Source organism: Herpailurus yagouaroundi, unplaced genomic scaffold (assembly GCF_014898765.1).
Source record: "Herpailurus yagouaroundi ecotype Mexico unplaced genomic scaffold, PumYag 188, whole genome shotgun sequence".
NCBI classification, from domain to species: Eukaryota; Metazoa; Chordata; class Mammalia; order Carnivora; family Felidae; genus Herpailurus; species Herpailurus yagouaroundi.
Window position 1 is genome coordinate 9,680,896 of NW_024412419.1, and position 27,720 is coordinate 9,708,615.

At 52.1% G+C, this 27,720-nt stretch overlaps 1 protein-coding gene across 1 annotated transcript; it reads left to right on the plus strand.

Moving 5' to 3' along the window:
• Positions 1-26,742, plus strand: TRIB2 (tribbles pseudokinase 2). Its single transcript, XM_040496109.1, has 3 exons — positions 1-1,596; positions 6,335-6,627; positions 24,210-26,742. The coding sequence occupies exons 1-3, from the start codon at positions 1,327-1,329 to the stop codon at positions 24,676-24,678; spliced, it is 1,032 nt and encodes a 343-aa protein (XP_040352043.1). The 5' UTR covers positions 1-1,326; the 3' UTR covers positions 24,679-26,742.
• The last annotated feature ends 978 nt before the right edge of the window (positions 26,743-27,720 follow it).

Sequence of the window (27,720 nt, forward strand, 5' to 3'; positions counted from 1 at the left end):
AACTATTAATACCGCCTCGCCGGGAGTTGCGGGCGTGCTGAGCTCGGGGATTGGCCTCGGGCACGATCGGCCATCCCCTTCAATTTTAAATACACATTCCGCTTACCTCGGGGGGAGAAAGAAAGAAAGAAAAAATAATAATAAAAGACGAAGAAGAAAAGCCATCAATTTTCTCCAAAACAGACCCCACCGGGCAATTTGGGCTTTTCGGGTAGGGGGAGACGGAGTTGTCGTAAATTATTCCAAGGCAAGATCCAGGTATCCAGCGGGAAAGGAACGCCGCAGGTTGGCTGGGCTGGGGGCGCATCCCCTTCCAGCGCCCGGAGGATCCCCCGGAAGCTCGTGCCGGGGGAATCGGAGACCGCCGAGCCACCCTCGTCCCTGCCCGCACTTCTCCCCTTTTTTTTTTTTTTTTTTTCTTTTTCGGAGGACGATCTGGAGCACGAGCGAGCAGCGACAGCATGAGCCTGTGCTGACCTCCGCCCGGCGGGCCAACCCGGGCTTTGTCGCGGTACCTGCGCCCGGCCCGCGCCGCAACTCCGTGCCCGGCTTTTGCAATCTTTTGTTGGTAGCGCTGACCGCTCCAAGTTAAATGCTCCCTCGCTATTCTTTTTTTTTCTGTTCTTTTTTTGTCTGTTTGTTTAAATTTTGGAGAGCTCTTGCGATCTTGGAAAAGCCTCAGACGCCATCTACAGTTAAAACGTAGGTAACTACCCTCTCCGGCGCCCCCTCTTCCACGCCCCCCACCCTTTCCACCAAAAAAGGGGGTGCAGCGCGGATTCTGTCTGCCGTGCGGCGCGAGCCGGTAGACCCGTGCTTATTTCCTTTTTCTTTTTGTTTGGTTTTCTAACGCGTTGAGACTGAGCCGCCGCCGTGCGCCCCTGGAAGATTGCACGAACTACGGCCGGGCTCCTCCGCCCCGTCTGCGTTTCGGAAGCCTGCGTGGGGATCGCTTCGGGAGACCGGGCGCTGCAGCTCCCCACCTTAGCAATCCGGTTACTCGCCTAGCTAGATCCGCGTTGGAAAGCGAGCGGGAGAGAGAGAGAGAAACTAAAAGTGCGGGGATTCTGCAGATCGCTGGCTGCTTTGGGGTAACAAAGGGACCCGAGTTGCTGCCGACTGAGCACCCCCGGGAGCCGAGCTCGGAGCAGACAAGGTGCCCGGCGGCGCACATTTGGGGGCTTCTAACTCTTTCTCCACGTCGCCCCTCTCCCGTCCCCTCCCCTCCCTTTTAAAATCCGTGGCACCGAGGCGCCTGCAGCCGCACTCGCCAGCGACTCATCTCTCCAGCGGGTTTTTTGTTTGCCGAGTGCGATCCCCACACTCATGAACATACACAGGTCTACCCCCATCACAATAGCAAGATATGGGAGATCGCGGAACAAAACCCAGGATTTCGAAGAGTTGTCGTCTATAAGGTCCGCCGAGCCCAGCCAGAGTTTCAGCCCGAACCTCGGCTCCCCGAGCCCGCCCGAGACTCCGAACTTGTCGCATTGCGTTTCTTGCATCGGGAAATACTTATTGTTGGAACCTCTGGAGGGAGACCACGTTTTTCGTGCCGTGCATCTGCACAGCGGGGAGGAGCTGGTGTGCAAGGTAAAGAGCCCGGGGTTTGTTTTTGCTTTTTGTCTTTTAAAAAGATTCCCCGGCTGTTTGGAGGGGGCGGGAGGTCGCCGAGCTCCGGAGCCTTGGGGGAGGGAGACTCGCGGGATAATTACCCGTGGCCTCGTGAAATGGGTTTATTTATTTGTTCACGTTCGGCTAGTTGCGAAGTTTTTAGAGCGTTGCAGACAATGGGGCGGGCTGCGGCGGGGGCGTTTTGGGGAGAGCCTGGGGCGGGGAGGGCGGCGGGGACGGCGCGGGGGCCACGGCTGACACGCGTGCTCCCGAAGGCTCGTGGAGCGCCTGGGCTCAAGGCCGGGTCCCGCCGCCCAAGGGATTTCTCCCTGTGTCTAGCCCCCTCCCCTTCCACCGTGGAGTAGGGAATCCCCCGCTAATTTTAAGGCACTGATGACTGGGTTCCCTTCGCAGCCATTGTTCTTAGAAGCGTGCAGGTGTTGAACCTTTGTTCGGAAGGTGCCCTTTAAAAGACACACACAAAGGTGTCCCCTCTGGCGGAGCCAGGGGCCCAGCGCGGGGAAGGAGTTTACAAAGAGCTCTCTGCTGCCTGCAGCCTTGAAAGGAGGGTTGGGGGTGGAAATCAAAGCCGCCAGCGCACCTTAGGGTGTAGGAAATAGTGAGCCCTTTGGGTCCTTCTCTCCTCTCCTTTTTTCTCATCTCCGGACTTCCGTGCCTGAACACCCCCCCTCGCTCCCCCCACCCCCAGCCCACACCTCTGCCTGTATGGTTTACAGGCTGGCGTTTGGAGCCCCAGACATTCGCAGTGCTAATTCAGAGCCGGGCACTTCAGTTTCCTTTTTTGTCTCTGACCCCCAACAGTGACTGGTGTGTGTGTCTTTGTGTGTGTGCACTCCAGAGGAGGGGGGATGAGAGGGGGGATAGTTGCAAAAAAAGAGAGAGAGAGAGAGAGATTGGGAGAGAGAGAGAATAGAGTAGAGCCTACCTCTACCCAGGCATTGGACATAGATCAAGAATTCATTGTCACTTAATTTTACATTTGCTCACTCTTGGTTTTCCTGGGGGTCTGGGGGGGGGGGGGAGGCTAGGGGGGTGGTGAGCAACGAGGACCTTTGCTGTCTTTGAAATGGGCACTCTGCACAGCTGTGCTACAAAAAAATGCATCACACTTTTACCATCAACCACAGACTGCTTTATTTCCTAGGGGACTGGACTCTTGCAGTGTAAATGAGGGTTTTGTGGGGGGGCTTCAGTTTTGCAATTGCTCAGTTCAGATCTCGGGAAAGTCAGGGACTCTTTAAATATAGCTCTCTCCTTGTCCTGAGCATCTGGTATTTTGCATCTTCTCCCAAGTTATTGAGACTCAGAGCAACTGTGCCCGGTTAACCAAAATTCAGTAGGCTATTCAGAGCTGGATTGAATTCTCAGAAGACCTACAACGTTGCACAATAGGGGCGTCATCCTTTGAAATGAATGAATTCCACCGAGCTGCCACTGTCCTATGAAATATGCACAATCGCCCCGCAGTGAGTGTGTTCACTCCTTTTGCTCAACGTGAGTACAACATTTCAATATTTTTCAAAGGCTGGAGACGCTTGCACGGAAAGGGATTCTGCCTCCAAATTCTGCAGGAGCATCTTGCTGTTATTTCTTTGTTTAAAGGCAGAGGTGATTCGCCCCTGCTGTTTCTTTCTCCCTCCAGATTCTTCAAGGCATATTTCACTTGGGGCTGACCTTACAGTGTCATTCGTGGACTTGCTCTTTGGCCTGAAACTGTACTTAATCTGCTGGTTTAGTTATTGCAAAGATTGAATCAGCCCCTCACCAATTACTGTGTGGCTGTGAGCATATTTAAGTGCAGTATCATTGTTCCGCTGGACAGAGGTCATCCCTTTAAGACACGGCAGCCTCCGTTTTCCTGCCTTTCTAGCAGAGGTGACATGGGTGACAACTTTTTATGCAGCCATCCTTGTCCATATCCTAGGAAGCTCCAAGTGGTTTTTATAAGGCTGCTTCCATGAGCCACCCTCAGAAATACGGTGTGAACTCAGCTTACTGTGGGGCACTGTGAAATCTACACAGTGCATCAAGTTCCTTTTGATGTCTCAGAATATAGAGTTCATGTCTCCTAGCTCTATGTTGACCCAAGGAAAAATGTCTTTGCAAAAACTGATCAAATGTAAAGATGCCATTACTATAGAGGACCCTTGAGAGAATTCTACAGGATGCTATTTGGGGTCATTTAACCAACATAAGCAAGCCTGTTTATTGTCTCCAGGAACCTACTTTAAGCTAGGCAAATGGAAGAAGGGAGCTTCAGGGGGTCTTTACCTCATCATTTTCATGGAAATGATGGTAGTACAGTGCAGATTGACATAATTAGTGCCTTGGCATAATGGGCACTTTTTTTTTTTTTTTTGGTAAATGCTATTAATGATGGCCTAATCTTACTGCCTTATCTCAGCTGTCACATTATGCAACTAAGGTTCCAAATTAAACATTTAAAAGAAGCCGGCAACCCGGCTTATGGCTTGATTTTGCATTTGAAGGTTATGGTTTAAATACCAGTCCAACCCCATAAAGGCCTGTTATAGCTGCTAATAAAAGTTTGGTTCCTACCCATTTGGGAGAACCTAAGTATTTGTTTTGTTTTTCATGCTCTGTCCACCATCTTGGAATTTGATCTCTTCTACAAAGGGTACTGGCTATTTCTTGAAGCTGCCGTGAATGTTTCTTTCTTTTTTTTTTTTTAAAGAAATTTCTGTGTCCATTCAGTTTCTCATCAGTGGAGCAGGATAACAGATTGAGGGTGTTGAGCAAAAAAATCCCCTTTTATTTTTCAAAAAATGCAACTTGAAGGAAGAAGGAGATTGTAAATAATCTTAACTCATGAGCACTGGTGACCGGAGCCCGCAGCCTGATGCTTCAGAACACAGCCTGCCCGTTACATAACACAGAGTGTTTATGTTAGCCACTGCAACATGTCTATTACTCTCTGTGAAATTTTTGAGGCTTTACTTGGTTTCTGCTGCCCACAGCCTGGGTGTTAAAGTTGACTCAGGGCATTTCGGATTCCTAATTGAATGGACCTCTGAGGTCACTGCTCGTAGGTCATCATTTGACCATATCAGGGTGTGATTTGTGGTCTCTGGAGATAATGAAGTATTCATTCTTAAATTTTAGGTTATAGTGGTAGCAGCCGTGCCGTCTTCCTGAGATGCCTCATTATGGTTCATTCACAACGTTACTGTTACTTTGCTTCCTCGCCCCGGGTTAGCACCAGCCCTCTGAGGTTCTCGCTGTCCTTGTTGGACTCACCGATTTCTTTCGGTTTTTGATCCTAAGAGCCTGTGTGCCTGGATGGGTTTGGGAAGGTCTGTGAGTCCCCTTAAAATGAATCTCCTATTGTGCATGCATCGGAGACTGGGCATTGTCAGCGAAGAGGGGACAGAGCTCTTACCAGCTTCTCCTGTGGGACCCAAAAAAGGTCAACGGAGTTCTAAGTCAACATCTTCCGTCTCTGAAGGGGAGGGAGGCCCAGTGACCCTGAGTGCTTTAGCCATTTTATCCAGATTATTGGGGGCCAAGCCAGGATTAGAGCCTCGGTGTGGTGATTTCTAGGCCACGCTGCAAAATGGGGATCAAGGAGAGGATGTTCTAACTAATGAAAAAGATTTAAGAAGCTAAATGGTGGTATGCCCGTAGCACTGAGTGTTGTTGGAGCATTCCTGGCCTCCAGTGCTTTCCAGCAAAGCCCCTCATGCCTGCCCCTCACTCCTGCAGGCACAGAACAGAGTCATGTGCCCACATTCCCAGGCAGATAGGAAAACCACATTCCAAACCCAGGGATTTGTAGTCCTGATTTAGTGGAGGTCTTAAAATGAATGAAAGCTTTCTCTTATGACCTCAAAAATTCTCGGTAGTGTTAATTCCTCTTAGGTTGCTTTCAGAAAGGTATCGGGGATGGATTTTCTTTTTAAACAACCCCACAATGAGGTGGCATTTCACAGGCTAATTTTGATTCACAGAAAATCATTGCATAACTGATTCATTGAGCTAGATAGCCGTGCAGGAAATAGAGAAGCGTGTCTGCTTTCCTATTACAGCCTGTGTCCTATTCCTAATTCTGCCGCTGGGGCTTGATGTGACTTGCTCCCTGAGCCTCGATTTGCACATCCGTAAAACGAAGGTACTGAATTAGATAACCCTAAGGCAGAGTCTACGTTTTTCACTGTTAATTGCTCCTGTCTTACAGTGCTGTGCAACGCAGTCGCAGAGCATAAAATATGTTGTCCACAATCGCTGTAGTGGTACAGAGATGTACATTTCTGCTCCGTTTTGCGTTTGGAAGGCGAACAAGGTGTCGTCTGTGCAGCTCGGGGTGGGCCACGTTCCGATTTTGCTTTTGTTCCTGTCTCAGCGGAGATGATCGGGACTTCCCGTTTGTGTGCTGTATGACCTGGCGCAAACCGCTTTGACCTTTATTTTCTCCTATAATCCTCCCCACGCTGTGGGTCAAGCGCCATTTGCCCATTTTGCACGTGACCGTTCGGAAGCCCAGAGAGATCCAGCAGCTTATTCAAGGCGACCCAGCTTTGGGAGCGGCCGGCAGGGCCGGTGTGGTCTGGGTCCGCGTTCGGTGTGCTTTCTCGTCCCCTCAGAAGCCTGTACGGTGGGAGGTGTCCGCACCCTGTGATTTTCTTGGTCGTACAAGAGGGATCACTGACTCTCCGTCTTGTTGTGACCCCTGCTCTAGGTGTTTGATATCAGCTGCTACCAGGAATCCCTGGCCCCGTGCTTTTGCCTGACTGCCCACAGCAACATCAACCAAATCACCGAAATTCTCCTGGGGGAGACCAAAGCCTATGTGTTCTTTGAGCGAAGCTATGGGGACATGCATTCCTTTGTCCGCACCTGCAAGAAGCTGAGGGAGGAGGAGGCGGCCAGACTTTTCTACCAAATCGCCTCGGCCGTGGCCCACTGCCACGACGGGGGGCTGGTGCTGCGGGACCTAAAGCTGCGGAAATTCATCTTTAAGGACGAAGAGAGGTGAGTACCCTTCCTATCCAGACCTGACACTCTAACAGGCCGTCCAGGAGTGGCTTGCGTGAGAGGTTTGAATGGACTATTTTTTTTTTTTTTTTTTGCTGCCTGCTGTCCAGGTGAGAAGAGAGGGTGGGAGAACAGGGGTGGGGGGTGGGGAGTGAATGAATATTGCAGCGTTCTAAGCGACCTCGGAAAACAAGTCGCTGCTCCTCTAAAGGCATTACAGGATGCTCAGAGGGCAGGTGCCAGGACACTCTGTGACCCGGTCGTTATTTTTGTTGTGGTGTCGTCAGCTCTGAAGGGTGGCTGCAAGCCTGTGTGGCGTTTTCAAGGTGCATGAGGCACAATGGCGACAATCGTGCCTTCAGAACGCTCGGGGCCTGGCATCAGTCATTTAGAGCCCATTCGTCCGTTCCCTCATTCCAGAATACCTCAGGGTGCATGTGGGTATCAGTAAAGTGTGCGTGTATAAATCACAATTCTCAGTACTCTGAAGATCCGTGTGCATGAGCTAGTTGACTCACCTATAAAGGAATGTTCCAAGCCCTAAAAGAAGATGATCTCCCGGGTCGGATGGGAACTGGGGGCTGGGATGTGAGTTTTAACTAGGACTTGGAAGGCAAGAAAGATATTTTATAGGAGACGCGATGTCGGACCAGGCTTGAAAGATGATGAACGTGTTACGGCCAATGTGGGCAGGACCCGTGTTGCCGGTGAGGAACCTTCCAGTGCAGATGCACAGCCGGGTGAAGGTCTGAGTTATTGGAGGTGACAGCTGGACAGGCTGCTGGGCATCTGGGTTCCATTCATGCTTCTTCCATTAACTCGTTGTGTTCTGTTTAGCAAACCCACTGGGGCCTGCTTTGTCTTCCAGCTGACTTCCATGTTAAAACTCTTCCAAGCCACTTATTTTTCTCTTTTGAAGAATGTGCGTTCTCAGAGGGGTGGAGGCCACGGATTCATATTCGTTGCCGACTCTTCCAAAAATTGTTCTAGAGTTTCTACACACGTGGGTCGTGGAGTTACCATGACTGCCTTGGGCATCCTCACCTCCTACTAGGAAAGTGGTTGGTGAAGTGAAGGTCCGTTGTCACAGAGCTGTTAAGAGCCATCTGAGTGCAAAGCCGATACGTGCCATTCATTCACTCGCTGGGCAGATCTGTGCGTCTGGTGCAGATCTTCCTGTCAAACCTTCCTACCTTCCAGTCAGTTTGGCCTGTGATATTGTAGGCTACTGCTTCTCGACGTCGGGTGGTGTGCACTTCGTTTTTTGTTTTGTTTTGTTTTGTTTTTTTCATCTTTATGGGTTGAGCTAATTGGGAAATGTCTGGGAAGCATTGTGGGATTAGCAAAGGTAAAGGGCCTGTGGTTACTTAACCCAAATGGGATAATTTCATGAGCATTTGCAATCCAGCTGAGTATTCAAGGTTCAGAGGGCCCGTGGCCACAGAGATTGGTTATTGTTCCACATTTTCACCCATAAACAGATACCTTAGGCATTTGCGGCAGCCAATATCCTGGTCTTTTATAGCGCACGGATTTGACCCTTATTAATAAACTGAAGAAGAGGGAGCCAGCCATTCAGAGATCTAGAATCTGGGGCCACCCTTCACCATTTCTCGTCTTCAGCTCAGATGTGTCTGCCCTCGGAGCCTGGAGACTTGGGTTTGTACCCTGGTTTCATCTTTAATACTCTCTGACCATTTAGATTGGTCCCCGCCTTCTGGGCTCAAGTTTCTCACCCTTTTATTGTCCTGGCTCTGTTTTATTGGTTCTGAGGTTTTTCTGCGTTACAATAGATGTATGTGCTTCTTTGAATATTCTCATTGGGAAGTAAGTTCCGCTGTGACTCCCAGCAGAATCCCGACAGAGATACTCTATCCTTCTGTGTGCCACCTTTCGTGGACACGGAGTAACTCTAACTTCTAAAATGAGAGGTTAACAGGTTATTGTTGAGCTTAATTCTCTCTGCAGGTTGGGGGTGGGTATCCTTGTGTTCATTTCACAGAGGAAGACTCAGAATGTGGGAAATCTCTCCGTGACAGACAGGAAAGAGTAGAAGTAAGGACATGTGCTCTGTTAAATCAGCTCTCAAGAAATTCATCTGCCTGCCCTGGGCAGTAAGGGCAACGATGCCCTCTTTCACGGGGATCCAGGTTTTTAAGCATCACCTTTGATCGTGTCTCTTTAGAGAGGAATTTCACACAGCGAGTGTAGGGGGTGGTGCGTCCAGCGATAGCACTATGGTAAATACATACTTAGGAAGTAGGTCACAGTAGGGTGGACACCCCCAGGTCAGAACAAGGGGGCACGTGTAAACTCTGGGGCCTCCAGGGGGCCATCCTTCAGTCCTGTCATGTTTGTTGCTGCCTGGAATCAGAGCCCCAGGGGTGAGGGTGCTGGCCCCAGTGCCCACGGCTCGCTGGAAGCAAATAAGGGGCTGAGTCAGACCTGTCTTTCCTTTATGGTGGCAAAGCGAAAATCCTTGATGTCCCAGTGCCTAGAGAAGAAATACCAAGATGTCGGGGTGCCTGGGTGGCTCAGTTGGTTAAACATCCAACTCTTGATTTTTGGCTCAGGTCATGAGCTCATGGTTCCTGAGTTGGAGCCCCATATCGGCCTCCATGCTGACAGTGTGGAGCCTGCTTGGGATTCTCTGTCTCCCTCACTTCCCCTCATGCACACACCATCTCTCTCAAAAGAAATAAACAAACTTAAAAAAAAATAGAAATGCCAAGAGGTCAGAAGCTTCTGACACAAGGACTGTGCATTTCTGGTGTTGATCTTGGAGTTTGTGTTGGACATTTGCAAAAGAGCATGACCCTTTCTAGAAAGAACTAGAAAGAAGTATCCCATGTGAATGTGAAACCAGAATACTTCACCGGAGCACGCATGGCAAAGCTAAATCCTTTTTAACTTTAGAGAGCAATTTCCTTCTGAGAAAGGAAACGTAAGTGACAGGGAGGAAGCTGGTCATCATCTGTCCCTGGCGTGTCTGAGAGCACCTGAGCCCCGTGCAGCCTCGCATCCCTGCGGGACTGTCAGGGGGGAGGATGACTCCTCATCTGATTGGCGAGGTGACTGGGTTGCACAGGAGCTAAGTGACCTTTCTCAAGGTCACTGCCGGCATGCCCATGGAGCTGGCCTGGAAATCCTACCATTTGACTCCAGAGCTCTTTCCCTATCCCTCACCTTGCTGAAGTCTCGGTGGACTTGTCCTTCTTAGCATGACCGGTGTCTCTGTCTGGGCAGCTCTGAGAAGGTCGCTCTCATTCTCAAGGACACTCTAAATGTTCTCATTGGTAGCCGATAGGAACTTTGTTTCCAGCCAGCTGTCAAACTTCTTGTGAAAGAGGAATAATGCCTTGTAGCCTTTCTCCTTGTTGTTTTGGTTTTTAACGTCTCGTTCTCAGAGTGTGAGTCTCTGGTTTTGTCACTCAACGTGTTTCTCCCTCCATGTGTCCAACAGCCATTGGGTTTCGCAGCAGAGTTTCTCTTTGTTGGTCTGCACAGTGGCCCGCATGGAGCAGCCCGCCCGTGTTTTGAGGGGGGCAGCGGTCTGGGACCTCACTGGGACCTTGCTGCTGGCAGCTCTCGCCATCCATGCTAATCAGCAGGACCTCCTCCATAGGTATTTCGATAGCACTAGAGCCTCTGCCTCTCCTGACATCATGGCACCTGTAAGAAAACAATGGGTTGAATTGGAAAGGCCTTTGAAACGTTGAACAATGGAGTCTGCGTCTGTGTTCGGACCCTTTATGCATTGGTCCTATGGGGGAAAAACACAGAGGAGGCTTTTGGAAGTCCTGTGTTACTAAGCTTCCCATCACCAGACCCCTCCTTTGCGCATGGCCTTTGATCTCTCAAGGATGTGCTTCTTACTGGTTGATTCTCTTGCAAGGGGTTGAAGGTGAAAGGCCTCGCCCCCCCGCCCCGGGTTCCCAAGGAGACCGGCCTGTGAGCTGACTTCCTACGCATGAATTTCCGATCCTGGACTGTAACTGAATCCATGACCAACCCGTGAGAATATTCTTGGTGGCGCTGTGAGGGCCATCAGTCCAGGTTCCCAGAAACAGCTCTGAAGATGCCACCCCATGTTCTGTTAGGGCCTGATGGCAGTGTGCCTTGTCTCGCGGTGTTGAAGCCGCAGCACCTCAGATTCTTTGGCTTCCGTTTTATTTTGGTTTGGGTTCTAGATGCAGATTGTCTCTACCTCTCATTAGCTACCCGGTCTGGGAGGAGTCCTTTAATGCTTCTGAGCTGCGGATTCCTCAGAACAGAAGTAAGGTCTTCATCCCTGTTGGTGGTTGTGAGAGCTGAGTGGCGTGATCCAGAGGCGCACAGGGTGGGGCAGGGGCTCGCGATGGCCAGCAGCTCCTAAAGTCATGGATAACGTGGTGCCACTATGGAAGAGCCGTTCCCAAGGCGCCGGAAGTGCATCGAGAATGGGCTCCGCCCCTTGGGCCGCCATTTCACAAGGAGTGAACCCTTGGGGGGTCTAAGGGTTCAGATTTAAGCCACATTGCCCTCTCGGTTAATGACAGGCATTGCATCAGTGTTGCGGGGAGGGGGTGGGGCCGGTGACCAGCAGGGCAAAAGCGCAAAGGGCGGGGTGGATGGCTCAGCAAGGCCAGGAGGTAGATGAGATGTCCGCAGGGGAAGGAGCGTTCGAGGCGCATGCGCGCTCCCTGGGCCCCACGCGGCCCCTGTGTTCCCAGCCTTTTGCTGCTGTCTCCTCCGTCCCTGGGACGTTTCTGCAGGACGGACCTGCAGTTTTGTTTTTGTTTTGAGGAAGTTAAACCCTTACCCTGATTGGGCTCACTCTGGACACACCCTTTGCATCCACAGTTTCGGCAGTAAAATCGGAGATGGGCTGATGGGGTCAGAGGGGCCCCCTGTGGGTGGGAGCCCTGAATTAGATAGAGGGCAGTGACCGTGCCGCTCTGCCTGGGCAGCCCGTTCTGGGAGGCCTCGTGTTTGAATTTGAGCCTCCAGGGGAAGGCCTCAGGCTGGGAGAAGGCCCCTTACTCCCACGGGGAAGCCGAGGCCCTGGATTCTAGGCCCTGCTCCTGCCCTCCTTACCGAACTTAATCTTGAGAAGTTCCATAAGCTCCTCTGTCCAGATTGCCTCATCTGCAGAGTGGAAGTAACAAGGAGACTTTCTTTGTGAAATTAAATGAATTAATGCGGGTGAACCCGGTGCTTGGAACCTGATCCGCCATCAGCAAGCAGTAGCTCCTGCCGTCCTCACATCCTGTGCACTTAGTGACAGGATGACACCGGGTGACACAGGGCCAGCTCGCTGACTCAGATGTGGGGAGCCCTTTAAGCTGCTGCAGCCTGGGGCTCCCACCGTGGTGCCTGCTTTGGCCAGCTTGATTTCTCTTCTCCCTTGGGACAAGGCTCCTTGCCACCCCCCCTCCCCCAGCGCCCTGCTCCCCCCGGTCGCAGTTCAGTGTTGACATTTCACCGCACAGAAATACCCCATGTGAATGGAGAAACATGCCTCTGTACATGTTTCTTCTTTGGTTAGAAGATTTTTATCTCTTGACGTCACAGGTTTGATTTCCTCTGCTTCGTGGAAGCTAATCAGTGCCTGCTTCTGCGGGAGGGAGGCCGGACCCTTTTTAGAAACCCCGCAGCAGCCCTAGGGGCCCTCGTGTAACCATCTACCCGGGCACCCTACCCATGTGTCCTGTGGGGCCCAGGCCTTGTGTTGCCCTGACCTGCCAGTCTCTCTCTCTTTCAGTATCTAGCAAAGTATAGAGATCTGTCCTGCTTTCTTTCGTTAGTAGCGATTTACATTAAGTGGTAAGTTCACCGTATTTCAGGAAAATATCTTACCTTTTTGCTTCCCAGGAGACAGAGCTCCTGGAATTCACTTATTTATGTGGACCACTCTTACGTACTTCAGGCATGCCAACCCTTGGGGAAGGCTCACTCCCCCACTTCTCCCTGGATGGGTAAGCGATCCCCTCCCCACCACAGCACCCCTGCAGTCTCCCCTCCACTCACGTTGTACACGTGCATCCCTAGACCGTCCCTGTCTCTTCCTGGGCTGGGAGCTTCTTGGGGACTGAGGCTGCCTCGGTTTCCCTGCTGCCGGAACACGGTGGGCACTGCGTGAACGAAGATCTCCTTTATTGAGCGCGTGCGTCTCAGATTGGATTCTCATGACGGAATGAGAGAAGTGGGGGTGAGTACAGATCGTTGACCTCTAGATCATTCCCCAGATTGGGAGCCCCTGAAAGGCTCCGTCTTATCAGTCTCCCACGGAGACATCTTTGCAAAGAAAGCTCCTTTCAGCCTTCCGCCTCAAATGAGAAATTAACCCATTGTTGCCATTTGGATTTAATGATTTGTGCAGAAAGACACTTGAGACAGTGCGGTCAGTGTCTGTGGTCAGGTGTCGCGTTTATGAAAAGCTTCTCTAATCACAGTGAGAGGGGAGGGCATCCTCAGGGTTCCTCGCTTAGAAGTGGGCTAAAAGTCGGCATCCTTCAGTAGGATTTCTGGCTGAGCTGCTTACTGCTTGGGCTTAATCAGTTAGTTGACGGGCTGGACTGAGACCCTGGGAAGGTGAGGCCAAGGGCACAGCCGTAGGAGTTTTTACTGCCTCACTGAGCTGTTTGACCTTGGCCTACCTCCTCTGACATGGGTTGGAGATCGTGAACTTCCAGTGCCCAGCACGGTGCCGGGCGCACTGCAGAGCCTTAAGAGGATAGCGGTCATGACTGGTCTTGGTCATCAGCTGCTGGCTTTGGGCCTCACCACCCAACCACCCGGAGGTCCCTTTGTTTACTCAGCAACCTGTCACGGGCCAGGCACTGTTCTAGGTGCTGTGGAAACTGCCGTGGCCAACGAGACGGAAGGCTTTCCCTCGTGGGACTTACAGTTTAGTGAAATAATACCTAGATACACCATGTGCCAGGCCCTCTTCTAAATACAAGGGCAGTTAAGTGAACTGATTTAATCCGAATTAACTACTCTATGTATATTCACCAGCTTAAAACCAGTGAGGAGGGGCGCCTGGGTGGCTCAGTCAGTTGGGCCTCTGACTCTTGATTTTGACTCAGGTCATGATTTCAGGGTCATGGGATTGAGCCCCACATTGGGCTCTGCACTGAGCACGGAGCCTGCTTGAGATTCTCCCTCCTCCTCCTCCTCCTCCTCCTCCTCCTCTTCCTCCTCCCCCTCTGCCCCTCTCCCCTGCTAACTCGCAGGCTCTCACTGTCTCTCAAATTAAAAAAAAAGAAAAAAAACAGTAAGGTAGTGCTATTATCCCCATTTTATAGATGAGGGAACTGAGGCTCAGGGTCCCACAGCTAATCAGCGGCAGGCCTGGGGATTTATACCCAGAATACGGGACTCCCGAGCTTAGGCTCTGGAAAGACCACACTGGCTGTTGGAAATGGACACCAGCTAAAATTCCGCCCCATGTGTCTGAGCCCCAGAAAGAATTTTCTCATGCAAATAGGCAACAAGTAAACACCAGCAGGGCCTGACCGGCCGGAGTCTAAGTGAAGCTCAGTGCTTGACCTTCTCTGAGCAGTCATGGGCCACTAGTTCATTAACCCCCTGGACAGTCCTGTGATGTCCCGTTCTGTTTCATGGAGTGGTTTTGTTTTCTGTACAGAACTGTGAAATGGGGTCTGTTTATCTTTCTGTCTTCCCTATCTAGCCCAGGACTGGCATTGTAAATACTTGGTGAATGTCTGACAGTTGTCTAAGTGGGTATGTGAATAGCCCCCTACGCCCAGGAGGCATAAATATTATAAGAAAAATCCCCTAGAGATATTGATGGCAGGAGGCAGTAGATGGAAACACATTTTAAATGTCCTTTATCCAGTACTCTTGGGAGTTTCTCTAAAGCATGAAATAGAGTCTAGCCTATTTGAAATTTCCTGGGACTGTAGAGAGTGCAGTTCTTAAGCAGAATCATGCCTGGATACTCTGAACTCCAGACAGCATGTTGGAGCTGGGGGCACCTGAGACGTGGGAGTCGTGCTACTTTGCAAATATTGATTAAGCATCTATTTTGTACCACATACAGCGCTAGGTGTTAGGGGTACAAGAATCGCTAAGGGGAGTTGTTGCCTGATGGAAGACAGAGTGTAATAGTTACTTTTCGTACCATGTTACGGGTTGCGGGTGGGCATTAGAGAGCTCTGTGGGAGCAGGAAGAGAATGTTCCAGCGGTATAGTAGGGTGTAGAGAATGAGCGTGTCAGTGAGGAGATAGGTTCCTTCTTGGGTTAGTCTGAGTGAAGTAGAGAGAAGGGGAGGGTGTTGGGAAGGCCAAGAGACATGAGTGAGCCTGTGCAGGGGGGGATGATGTACTGGTGGAGGGTGCTATATGGGGGTCAGAGATAAGACTAAAGAGGGAAGCACAGGTCTAGGGCCTGGGTGCATGCCCTCGTCCTTAAACTTGACCTGAAATCCAGGAAATGCTACTGAGGGGTTTTTCTAGACAGGACAGGATGGGGTCAGGTTGTGATTCTGGAAGCGTATGGGCAGAATGGACCTGGGATGGGTATTGACTGAGGCTGAACCAGGCCCCAAGCGGTGGGATCAAGGAGGAGTGGGTAAGAGGTAGAATTAACCCCAACCCTTGGATTTTTACAAATGAAATGAGGAGGGAATGTCCTTCTCCAAAGTTCTACAACGTGTTGGCGGTGTGACCCAGAGCAGGGCTCAGGTTTTCTGGTTCCCAGAATTGGTCTAGTATGTGCCTGGGCCATCTGGGTGAGGCCCAGGTTAGGACTCTGCCAAGTGGAAATCCCTGCCTGGCCCAGCGCTGGACCGCTGCTCCCAGTGCTCCCTGGGTCGGTGGGGTCAGAGGGACTGGCCTGAGCCCTGCTCCTGCCCTGCCAGTCGTCCTGGGTAGGAATGTTCTGGACCCTGAGTCAGCCTGACTACGCGGCAGGGCCGGAGCAGGAGCTTGAGGGGCGCCTGGCTCCCTCTCCCTGGGAGAATCCAGGTTGGGTGGGCCCTCGGAGCAGTGCTGTCCTGCCCTGGCAGGAGATTGCCTGCGGAGCCTTTTCTGAAAGGCTGGATCGATTGACTCGGGATCAGGGGATCCTTTGGGATCGCGTCTCCCTGCAGAGGAGCAGGAGTCCTGAACGGAGGACTAAGGAGGAGCTCTGAGTGGCGCTGCCTGTCTCCGGGTTCCCCGTCTGTTCCTGTGGAGACACAGGCTGCCCTCGGATGGTGTCTTCCTGCAGTGGGACGGCCTCGGGATGCGATGGCTTCCCCGCTGTCCTGCGGTCATAGTGTGTCAGGGCTCAGACGTGCACCAGCACGCAGACAGCACAGGCCTTTCTGTTGTGGCCGGCCAGCGGTGCTGTGGAAACATCTGGGTGCTTGGGTCGGATCGGGCTTCTCATCACGACCGTACTGTTCCCTAGCAACTTCCTTCATCTTGGTAAGCTGTGATTTCTCTGGTGCATCACACGGGTGCAGGAACCCCCCCCCCCCTACCTCCCTGACTGTGGTCAGGTAGTGAGAGCATATACCACCTGGGAGAACCAAGCAGCCCCTCCCTGTAGACTTCCCTCACCCGGACCCGACACGCCTCCCTGTTGGTTACCTGCTGCCCTCTTGCTGATCTGGAAGCAGCCTGACCTTGGTGTCGGTCTGGTCACTGAATCTACAGGATCCGGTACGTCAGTGGCTCTCAGGGGTAACTGTTGGAGAAAATCTGCACACTCAGGAAGCAGAGAACTCGAATGACGATTTATCTGGCAGAGTTTAGCAGCCTGTGGCTGTCACGTCGGCTTGATGGCAGCCTACGGTGTGGGACAGTCCATGGCTGGGCACCCCCAACGGTAGCCCCTGGTGGGACCCTGGCTTGCACAAGCCAGCTGGCAGCCAAGGGCAGCTTTTCAGTACTGGGCAGAGTGAAGCCAGACCTGGCCGCAGTTGACCTGTCTCACTTGACCCTTCGCCTGCTTGGACACCCTCCCCCGCCCCCCCCATGGAATGGCCTTCAGTGACTTCTCTGAATTCCACTGACCTCAGGACACCGGACTTCCCGTCCCGGCCAGGCCCACTTGGTCTGGCTGAACTCCCAGCCCAGCCCCACCCCGGCCCACCCTGTCCTGATCCCTTCCTGCCGAGAGCCCAAGGTGGTGTTTAAAGGTTTAAAGACAAAGCATGATTTGCTTGGCCAGGCCACTGTTGACTTTTTTGGACAGAGCACTGATTTGGAAGCTGAAAACCTGGTTTTGAGTCCCAGCTCTGCCGTCGCTTGCTAGGTGGCCTTGGGCAAGTCACATCTGCTCTCCGTGTCTCAGTGTTTTCGTCTGGGAAATGAGAGGGTCCAACCACCTCTCTCTGCCTCGTGAGCTTCCACAGTTAGGTCACGTGAGTGCAGGCTTTTGTCTGTGATCTAGTGCTCAGTAAACCTGGGGCCTTCCTTTCACAGGTTTTCTGTCTTTGTCACTCAGGAAATCTGTGTTGCTGGTGACAGCATGTGTTTTGGGGCGGGCACCAGCACGAACAGCCTCCAGATGTGGACTCAGAACTCTGTTTCCTCCGTTATTCCGTCTGCGGGCTAGGACATTTAATCCCCTGTGCCTCAGTTTCCTTATTTCTAAAGAGGTTTGCGTGTATCATAATACTTGCCTTTCAGTTTTGTTATGAGAAATAAGGATGTGGACTGAAAAACCCCCAGCACCTAGTAGATGTCTTATTCACGGTCGCTGTTGTTGTCACCATAATTGTCATTGTTATTATGAAGCTGTCACGGAGGAGACAGTGCAGCTCCTGTAGTTTCGATTAAAGACAATTTATGATTGAGAATTTTGAAGCAGGTATGTTTACATTGTACAGAAGGGAAACTGAGGCTGAAAGGTCTGGCTGCGGTCACACTGGTCTTGGGCCTGGGGCCACGGGGAGCCATGCGGGCCTCGGCTTCGAGTGGGTGGGACACTGCTCCTTGGAGGCCGGAGTAGAGCCGTATCCTGCCGGTCTGGCTTCCTCACCTGACTGGGGATCTGATGGCACAAGGCCGGTAGCCAAGTGCACAGGCTGCCCCCGCTCGAGCCTTTTCCATTCAGAAATTAAAGCAAAGCAGGCTGGTTCCTGCCCGTGCCAGGGACGAGTTGCAAAATGCATGCAGGGATCCAGATTCTTAGCCAAGTGGATTCCGCCCCAGGCTAATGGCTCTTTCCTCCAAGAAGCTGCCTGGAGGTCGCCACTGTCATTCGTAGCTTTTTTGGTCACAGCAGTTGTCCACCCTCCCTCCCTCTATTCTTCATGTACCATTCTATTCCCACCGCCTCCCGGTAGCCCACTCTGATTTCCCTAGGAGTTAAGGAAGTGAGAAGAATGAGCAGGGCACATATTTGGGGGTAGAACATTCCAGGCCAAGGGAGAAACCAGTGCAAAGGGCCCAGGAAGGAACACGGGCAGAGAACTCACATCCACTTGGATCTGCCTGAGGCTTGTTCCTCTGTCTTGTCTCGTAGGCTCTGGGGTTGAAGAAGGGGTGGGGCTTATTATCTTACTAATAAGATGGGTTAGAGTCGCCACCATTTCTTTGCAGATTTCCTGTGCTCGGCTTTTCGGAAGGTACTTGCGTTGTTTCGTTTAATCCCCATAAAAACGGAGAAGATGGCTGTCACACGTCATGTCCCTAACCCCGGTGCCTACTTTAAATGCCCTGCTGGGGCGCCTGGGTGGCGCAGTCGGTTAAGCGTCCGACTTCGGCCAGGTCACGATCTCGCGGTCCGTGAGTTCGAGCCCCGCGTCAGGTTCTGGGCTGATGGCTCGGAGCCTGGAGCCTGTTTCCGATTCTGTGTCTCCCTCTCTCTCTGCCCCTCCCCCGTTCATGCTCTGTCTCTCTCTGTCCCAAAAATAAATAAACGTTGAAAAAAAAAATTTTTTTTTAAATGCCCTGCCCATTCGTTAGTGGGACATTTGAATTCCTAGGACCACCGTGCCCTTGTTGATTGTTCTGGAAATCGATTCCTTTGCCTGGGAATTTATGATCAGGGAACAGCAAGAGTTGATGGAGGGTTCATTTGCATCGTCCCTAGAGGCCAGGTGCAGGTGCTCTGCCAGGCGCCCCTCCCCCCACGCTCTGAAGAGGAGAGAGGGGCAGCCCTGCTCCCCAGAGGGGGAAGCCAAGCCCCAGAGACCTTCTGAGGGTCCCTGCAGTTGGGCGGCAGGTCCGGCGCTGGGACTACAGCCCAGCCCCAGGGTCCCGACGTGTGCGCCCCGAAGGTTCTGGTTTAAAAGACGCACTCCAGACTGCTTGCCTTGACTCTCACCCAGGAGTGATGTAAACAAGTTCGGGGTGTCCCGAGAAGGAGACAAGGTCAGAAGAATGCTTGCGAACCCTGCCCTTCCTCCCCATCTTTATTCCTAGGCTTCTCTTCCTCTTCTCGCCTCGCCTGCCTGGGATGTCGGTGCCCCTGGCCCTGGGCGGGTGTGTGCTGCCCCGGGGAGGGGGTCTCGTGGATGGGGACACCCTGGCTGCTGTTCCCTGGGCTGGGTGCTCGGGTGGGTGGGGCAGGCCGAGGGCAGGGGGCGCTGGCTGCCTGGAGCCAGGGGAAAGGTGAGCGCCCCGCCCCCAACTGGCCTCACTGGCCTTGCTGGCTCACCCCTTCTGAGCATTGGGCTCAGCATCCACATGAAGGGATGACAGTTGCTGCCTTGGAAGCTGATGTTAGAAACTTGAAAGAGGAAGTATATGTAGATACCTGGCGGGTGTTTAAGGGCACACTCTGGCACATCGCACAGTGAGCCGAACGTGACAGGTGGATCCGAAGCCCGGCTTCTGAAGGGAGGCGGGGGAAGTGGCCGGTGGGGGGTGTCAGCTGGGGCGGTGGGGGGGTCAGACGAACATCAGCAGCACGTGGGTGCCCTTTCTGTTACGCTCTCGGGTTCACTGGGTATTTGCACAGCCACCAAGTGCTGGAGATGGAGGGGGAGAGAGGCGAGTGCCGGTGAGTGGGTTCCTCAACAAGATTGAACCCTTGGCCATGGGTGAAGGCTTTTTTCCTCTGATCTGGCGAAGGGTTCCAGAAGAGGCATCGGGGTGGAAATAGGGTCTCTGCTTGCCTGGGGGAGCGGGTGGGTCACAGGGGGAAGGTGACCGTCGCCGTCAAGGGTTGCGTCCTGGAAGGGGATAAGTCTGGAAAAGGGCTGCAGATGTGGTTTAGCATAAGGAGCTTGAGGTGGTGACGTCTGTCCCCTGCAAGGGCTCCGCCAGGAGCAGTTCATGGGTCTGAAGGCACATCTGTACCTGTCCTCACCCCGCCAGGGACTGAGGTGTTGGAATTTACAAAGCCTGTTCCCGTGGATGCTCGACCTGACATCGTCTTAATCCCGGCCAGGCGGGCAGAGCAGGGCTCTTGTTCCTTCAGAGGTGAGCACACTGGAGCTCTGAGGGGTTCCTGGTGTGACTGTCCCTTTCACTCTGATTGACGTGGTGTGACTGTCCCTTTCACTCTCAGAGGGTCTGCTATGTGGCAAGCCCCGGTCTGGGTGCAGGAGATACAGCCATAAAGAGAGGCGATGTTCTCCACATACAAAGCGACCTCAGCCACCTGCTCCCGAGCTCCTGGAGGTGGCAACGAGGTGATCGCCCTTGCAGGGACCGCAGGAACCAATGCAGGACTGAACGACGATTCCCGGCGCCGTTGTGGGGCCTGCGAGTCCTGGGGGCGGGTGCTACAGGATGTAGGATGGTCAGCCAGGGGCTCTTTAATGAAGCTCCTTTGAGTAGAGACCTGAAAGAAGAAAGAAGGTGAGCAGGAGTGAGACGCCCCTGGATCTGATAGGAGAACATTCCGGGCAGGGGCTGGGGGAAGGCGTGCACAGAGACCCCAGGGAGCACTGTGGCGGGTGGTCGGTGTGTTTGAGGGACCGTGAAGAGGCTGGAACGGGGCGGGGGGTCAAGAGGCCTGGGGCTCACCTCGCAGCCTTGGGGAGAACGTCCCCCAGACCCACTGGACACCGGACCGTCCCTTGCTGCACAGCTAATTACCGTTGCCGCAGCAGCTCGAGTTATTCCTGTAGGCATTCTGCTGTCACGACAGTGACCTTGGAGACCAGGAGTCTGGCCAGCTCCTGAGCCAGGCGGGGCTGCTGCTGGTGAGGGTCGGGCGAAGGAGGCTGTTGAGGGAACCTCCCTGGGCTCCCTCTCTGGGTTTCCGTGACTCAACTCCTATCCCGGAACATCGCATGAGGCCGATGTGGGTCTGCCCCACCTGCCGCCTTAGGTTAGAAAGAGCAGCAGGAAGAAGGAGATTTGCTTTCCAGCAGCCCAATTCCAGATCAACACATCTAGGCCCTTCCTGTGTCTTGAGATCATTCACTGAGGAGGGAGAAGAGGAACAGAGCGTGTGTGCTCCAAGTTGTAGTGGAATATGGGCGAGCAAGGAATGAGGGTGCGTTGCTATAGATGCGAATCCCAGGATGTTAAAACGGGCAGAGACTTTCAGGCTGTCTGGTCCAGACGGATGTGCGAATGCGCTCAATGCTGATGAGCTGTCCAGTGAAAAATGGTTAAAATGATACATTTTATGTATACTGTACCATAATAAGAAAATTAGGGGCGTCCAGGTGGCTCAGTCGGTTAAGCGTCCGACTTTGGCTCAGGTCTTGATGTCATGGTTCGTGGGTTCGAGCCCCGCGTCGGGCTCTGTTCTGACAGCTCGGAGCCTGGAGCCCGCTTCGGATTCTGTGTCTTCCTGTCTCTCTGCCCCTCCCCCACTCACATTTTGTCTCTCTCTGTCTCTCAAAAATAAATAAAAAGAAATTAAAATTAAAAAGGACACTACCTTGTCCAGCACCCCTCTTCAAGTTTAAGAAACAAAGAGATTGAGGGGCGCCTGAGTGGCTCAGTAGGTTGGGCATCCGACTTCGGCTCAGGTCTTGATGTCACTGTTTGTGAGTTCGAGCCCCGCGTCGGGCTCTGTGCTGCCAGCTCGGAGCCTGGAGCCTGATTCCGATTCTGTGTCTCCCTCTCTGTCTGCCCGTCGCCTGCTCACACTCTGTCTCTCTCTCTCTGTCAAAAATAAACATAAAAAAAAAAATTTTTAAAAGAAACAAAGGGGCGCCTGGGTGGCTCAGTCAGTTGAGCGTCCGACTTCGGCTCAGGTCATGATCTCACAGTTTGTGAGTTCGAGCCCCGCGTCAGGCTCTGTGCTTGACAGCTCAGAGCCTGGAGTCTGCTTTGGATTCTGTGTCTCCCTCTCTCTGCTCCTCCCCCACTTATGCTCTGTCTCTCTCTGTCGCAGAAATAAATAAACATTAAAAAATTAAAAAAAAAAAAAAAAGAGATTGACTTCCCAGAGCCACACCACAGGTAAGAGATGTAGTGTGGCCTGGAATCTGCCCCCCCCCCCCGTCTTCCCCGCCCCCCCGCCCTGGGCTCCCAGCCCGGTCCCTTCACCAGTGACACGGCCATTTATGGCTCATGGACAGAAATGAGTGCAGGGGAATGCGGTCACTCCTTAGTCTTTGAGACTTCTGTAATCCAAGTATGAGATCTTAGAATCAACCCAGGGTTTCATCACATGTTTTGCTTATAGAGCGCTAACTTGATGACCCTGAACCTCGCCTTGCTTCCGTGGCTCCCTGTGTAACCTTGGTGTCCGCCCTGAAGGGGTAAGCCCTGTCGCCCAAGGGAGAAGGCGGATCAGTAGTTCATGGACCCGAGTCACAAGCTCGGATCTGGGAGGAGAGCCCTGTGGCGGTTTTTCCTCCTCCCCGGACATTTGAGCCCCGTGGCGCCTCTGGACGACGGGGCACGTGCTCCAGTGCGCACTTCTGAGATGAAGGAGGCAGCTGTTGCGATGACACCGACCTCGCGGGACCTCGTAGGCACTGTCCGTGAGGCCCTACCCCCTCACTCCGGCCCCTCCGCCCTGTCCCTTGTCACCTCCGTGGCAGGCATTCGTCTGTGTGATGGAATGGGCCCGAGTCTGCCGTCTGACAGCTCCTGGACCTGAGCCGTGGAGGGTTCTGGACGGGAGAACAGGAGGAGGATTTCCATCCTAAGCTCTGGAAAGTAGCGGTACCTAGCTTTCCACTCAAGGAACGGCAGGGCAGGGAAACGGGAATTTTCGGAAGGCCCCTGAATCAAGGAGAGATGCCGGTCTTAGGGGCTTATGGTGCTGGGTCGGGGGCAGCCGTCAGCCTTGAACAAGTCCTTTCACATCTCGGTCCTCAGCTTTGTTCACTGCAAGTACGTATTATTTTTAGGAATTTAACTTCCAAAAGTATTTACTGAGCCTTATTTTATGCCTAGTGGTCACGTCATGCCCTGCTGTGCAGAGACGGGTGCTAGGCCCCGGGGGCTCTGAGTTCAACGTGGGTTTTCTCCATCTCTGTTCAGGAGTGCATCCAGGAGGGTCCCGGAACCCGTCAGCCAGCTCATTCATCCTTAAATGGCAAGGGGCAGGGGCACCTGTGCGGCTCAGCTGGTACAGAGACCGACTTTGGCTCAGGTCATGATCTGATCTCACGGTTCACGAGTTCAAGCCCCACGTCGGGCTCTGTGCTGACAGCTCAGAGCTTGGAGCCTGCTTCCGATTCTGTGTCTCCTTCTCCCTCTCTCTCTGTCCCTGCCCCACTCGTGCTGTCTCTCTCTCAAAAATAAACAATAAATAAATAAATATGTAAACGGCGAGGGCAGATCGACAGACATACCCCTGCACTCGTGAGAAATCAGCATCGTGTGTGAGTTGTCACAGGTAGAAGATACAGGCAACCAGGTCACATTAGTATTATGTAAGTCAGGGACCAGCCCCTGGGAATGTGATTGGCAGGACGGGAGGCAACTTCCACAGCAAATCTTGGGAAGGGGAGGTCAGCCCTGGGAGGGCTTAGCTGCTGGTAACGGATGCCTGCTCGAATACATTCCCCAGCCCTGCTCGTGTCCTGGAGAGGCAGCTTGGTATTGAGGAAGGAGGGACAGGTTGATGAAGCAAAGTGTGGGGCAGGTCTTCTCTATTTCCCAGCTAAAAGGCAGTGAACAAATTATTCCTACTCAAGCTCTCTGAGCCTGGATGTTCTTATCTGTAAAATGGGATCATAAAATCTTCCATGTCTAACAAAAGGACTGTTAATAAAGCCAAGATACCGTTGAGTAAAAGGTCCTTCCATACCGTGTTCTATCACGTCAGCCGGAAGCTTGCTGGAACGTGTGGACAGAGCTTCTGGGAGCTTCCCAGTTGGTTGGATCTGAGTTCAAATCCTGTGACTCCCCATCACTACCTAAGGGCGTCTTTGAGAATAGCACTGGATCTCTTACTCCCTCATCACTGAGATGGGGAGATAATCAAGTCATTTAGAGTCTGTTTACTTGCTGGAGGTGTGGGACCCTCCCACCCCCAGTAGATCTTAAGGCTCTTGCAAATTCCCTGTCACTCTTATTCACTCCTGGGGCCCCCTGCCCTGGAACAGTGTCTGGCACCTAGAAGGCACCTAGAAGTCATGTTTGGCTGGTTGAATGAATGAATGAATGAAGGGTTTTGGAAACATTCAAGCAGGAGCTGTGTGATTTGACAGTGATGAGATTCGTGTGCGTCAGAGCACCCGTAGGAGCTCACGCTTTCCTCTCTCTTGCAGGACCCGGGTCAAGCTGGAAAGCCTGGAAGATGCCTACATCCTGCGGGGGGACGATGACTCCCTGTCAGACAAGCACGGCTGCCCGGCTTACGTAAGCCCAGAGATCTTGAACACCAGCGGCAGCTACTCGGGCAAAGCAGCCGACGTGTGGAGCCTGGGAGTGATGCTCTACACCATGTTGGTGGGGCGGTACCCTTTCCATGACATTGAGCCCAGTTCCCTCTTCAGCAAGATCCGGCGGGGCCAGTTCAACATTCCAGAGACTCTGTCGCCCAAGGCCAAGTGCCTCATCCGAAGCATCCTGCGGCGGGAGCCCTCAGAGCGGCTGACCTCGCAGGAAATTCTGGACCATCCTTGGTTTTCTACAGATTTTAGCGTCTCGAATTCAGGATATGGTGCTAAGGAGGCGTCTGATCAGCTGGTGCCGGATGTCAACATGGAAGAGAACTTGGACCCTTTCTTTAACTGAGCTCACGCCCCACAGAGACTTAAGCAGGTACCGGGAGCGAGAGAGGGCAGAGGAAAGTCCTTCCGGGGCACGCACGTCGCCTGGCTTGGTGTTAAGACAGACACTGACACTCAACGTTTTCTCGGTTCAGAGAAGGAGAACCTTCAAGGAGCTGACCGAACATGTAGCATGGGGGCGAGAGATGTGGGGTGGGAGTCTGGGGTCAGGTCGGAGGGGTGGGAGCCCCTGGCGCTTCCCCCTTCCCTGACGTGGCCCCCGGAGCCCACCCCTGCCAGCGGGGCTGTTTCTGCCTACCCCACTTTTCATTTGTTCCAAAATAGTTGCAGATCCTGACGGAGCCCAAACTCTCTGCCTCAACCACACATCTTGGCATCGCACTGTTAGCTTTTAACTTCTTGTCACGATTCAGGGAAGGTACAATTGGCCAAGGATTCTTTCTTTCTTTCTTTTTCTTTCTTTCTTTCTTTCTTTCTTTCTTTCTTTCTTTCTTTTTTCTTTTTTTCTTTTTTTTGAAACAAGCCAGCCACCTACCTGATAATTATTAATGGGGTTCATTTAAAAAACAATTCGGTGCACACAGACTGACATGAAACCTGGGTGCTAAAGCGAAAAGAAAATAAAAGTCCAGTTTGTGTCTCTTAATCGCTCTTTTCAACTCATTTCTTCTAAATAAACGATTTGCCATCCTGGTCAGGAAATGACACGTTGATGCTCTGCTCCCTGAAGGGGGAAGAAAAAAAAAAAAAAAAAAGTCTGTCCTTTAACAAAGTGATTCTGTTTTGTGTCCACGGGTTTGTGGCAGGAAGCTATTAGAAGTCAAACTTCCAGAGGCATTACCGCTATTAGAGTTTAAAGAAAGGAAAGGAAGGGAAGGGAAGGGAAAAAGAGAAATCCACTCCCGAATTTCTTTCCTTTGAACAAGGAGGGCTGCCTTATAGATGGTCCTCTCTGCTGGGACGATGGCACCGGGGCCAGGTTAGCGGGAGGGGCATATTGAGAGTCCGAAGCTTTTCGCAACACTCTGGTCTCAACGAAACCTCTTGTCTCTGTTTTATTGGATGACCAGTGACGCAGAGCAGGTTGTCGCACGTGATGAAATCCAGGGCAGCTATTTTGTTTCCTTTAGGAAGAACGATCCTTTTGGCTCGGAAGGCCCTCTGGTTTGGACAGAAACCCTCGGTAGAGACAAGCGGGAAGAAACATCAGCTGAAAGCTAGGATGTTATAAATACAAACAGCTCTCTGTCCCAATACGCACCTTTGTGTTTTCAAGAACTCTTCTATTTATTAAGGAAAATGTCACATTGTGATGTATTAAGCGAGTACTTCAATTACGGGTTGACTTGGGATGACGTTACATGCTGTAGTTAACATTTATATATATATATTTTTTTTCTCGTTTGAGTATCTCTGTCCCTGAAATAACCTTTTGTTTGGCTTTTCTAGATAGCTTTGTTTGATTTCGAGTGGCAACTGTTTTTTATTACGGCTTTTCTATTGCTGTATGATACAGAACACTTTTGGCATAAATATTTGTGTTTCCAGTACCTCAGTTGTTTGGATTTTACCGCCTGTATACGTTTTTGTGAAATGGTCATGTTTTTGGGTAGGTAACACGTGGACTCTAGTATGTAAATGTTACTTGAATCTGTGCTTCATTATAGTATGTAGCATGTATGTGCAGACCTTGGATGCTTTATGCCTGTTCAGCAGGGGCTCAGCCTTCATGTTCCCAGGAGGGCGGCTTAACCGTTCATAGTCAGGAGACAAGGCGGCCATGATTCTATTTTGATAACGGAAGATAACAAAGGAGAGAGGTTTTTGTTTGTTTGGGTTGTTTTTTTTTTTGTTTTTTTGTTTTTGTTTTTCACATTCTGAAGATGGTGCTGTGTCAAGAAGGACCTGTTTTTCTTCCCTGTCCCCTATTTTTTAAGTACCCTGTAGGAGGAAAGGTTGGTGGCATGCATGCTGGGAATCTATGGCCTCTGGTGCTTTGTCCTGTATTTGGTTTAATGTTTTTGTCCTAATCTCTTCAATCAATAAAATTGTGCGTATTTAACTAAAATTCCGGGGTCCTGCAAATGATGATTCTCTGCCATCTGTGGTTTTGTGGGCACTGCGCACCAGCCCGGAACCCCTGACGTCCTCTTGGGGGTTCGCTCTTGTAGGGCGAGCCACTGTGACTGTTGGTACAAAGCGAGAGCCAGCTTCCGTCGTGTTTGGGCCTATGCTGGCCAATTTAGAGGGGATATCTCACTGAATTCATCGTCACTGCCGCCTTCGGAGGTGCAAATTATGTTCCCATCACAGATTAGGAAATAAGCCCAGAAAGGTGCATAACTTGCCTGGGGTTAAACCACCTATAAGGGATCGAGTCAGGCGCTGACTCTGTCTGTTCCATCCTGAAGCTCGTCATGCTCTCTAGGATGTTAGATCCCAGCGGCTTCCAGGCCAAGTGTATGGTAGTTTTGAAGGAGCCAAGCTTTCCCGCACTCAGATCACCCAGGCTTCCAGACAGTTCCCTAGGAAAAGGCCTATCTGCTGCAAACCCCATTGGAAACCTTCAAGGAGACCACCCGACTGCCAGAAACTAGTGTCTACCCAGCAGCCCTTCCCCAGGCGGATCCACAGGGTGTCACAGTAGGTGGGCCCTACAGGGAATCCCATCTATGCCGCACCCCATTTGCTAGAAGTTCCTCCAGTCCAGGGGGTCCATTCGACCCCAAAACGTCGAGTGACTGCTTTCTCTGTCACGTCAGTGCAGGTTAGGGAAACAGGAAAGAAAGGCAAACAGACGAAGGCAGTGGGCAGAATGGAGTAGCGGGGTAAACACGGATTCGTGGAAACCCAGGTTTGCCCAAGTCTGTCGGGAGGGGTCCTGGAAGCAGCCGAATCAGAATCCAGAAAGAAGTGGCTTCAGGTAATGACGGAAGACAAACCGGTAGCACTAAGCAGAGGGAACTGTGTGTGAGAACTTTCTAGACACCTGCCCAAGTGAGTGCCCCTGAGGCCAAGCTGTGGATAGAACTCCTCAAGGTCCTGG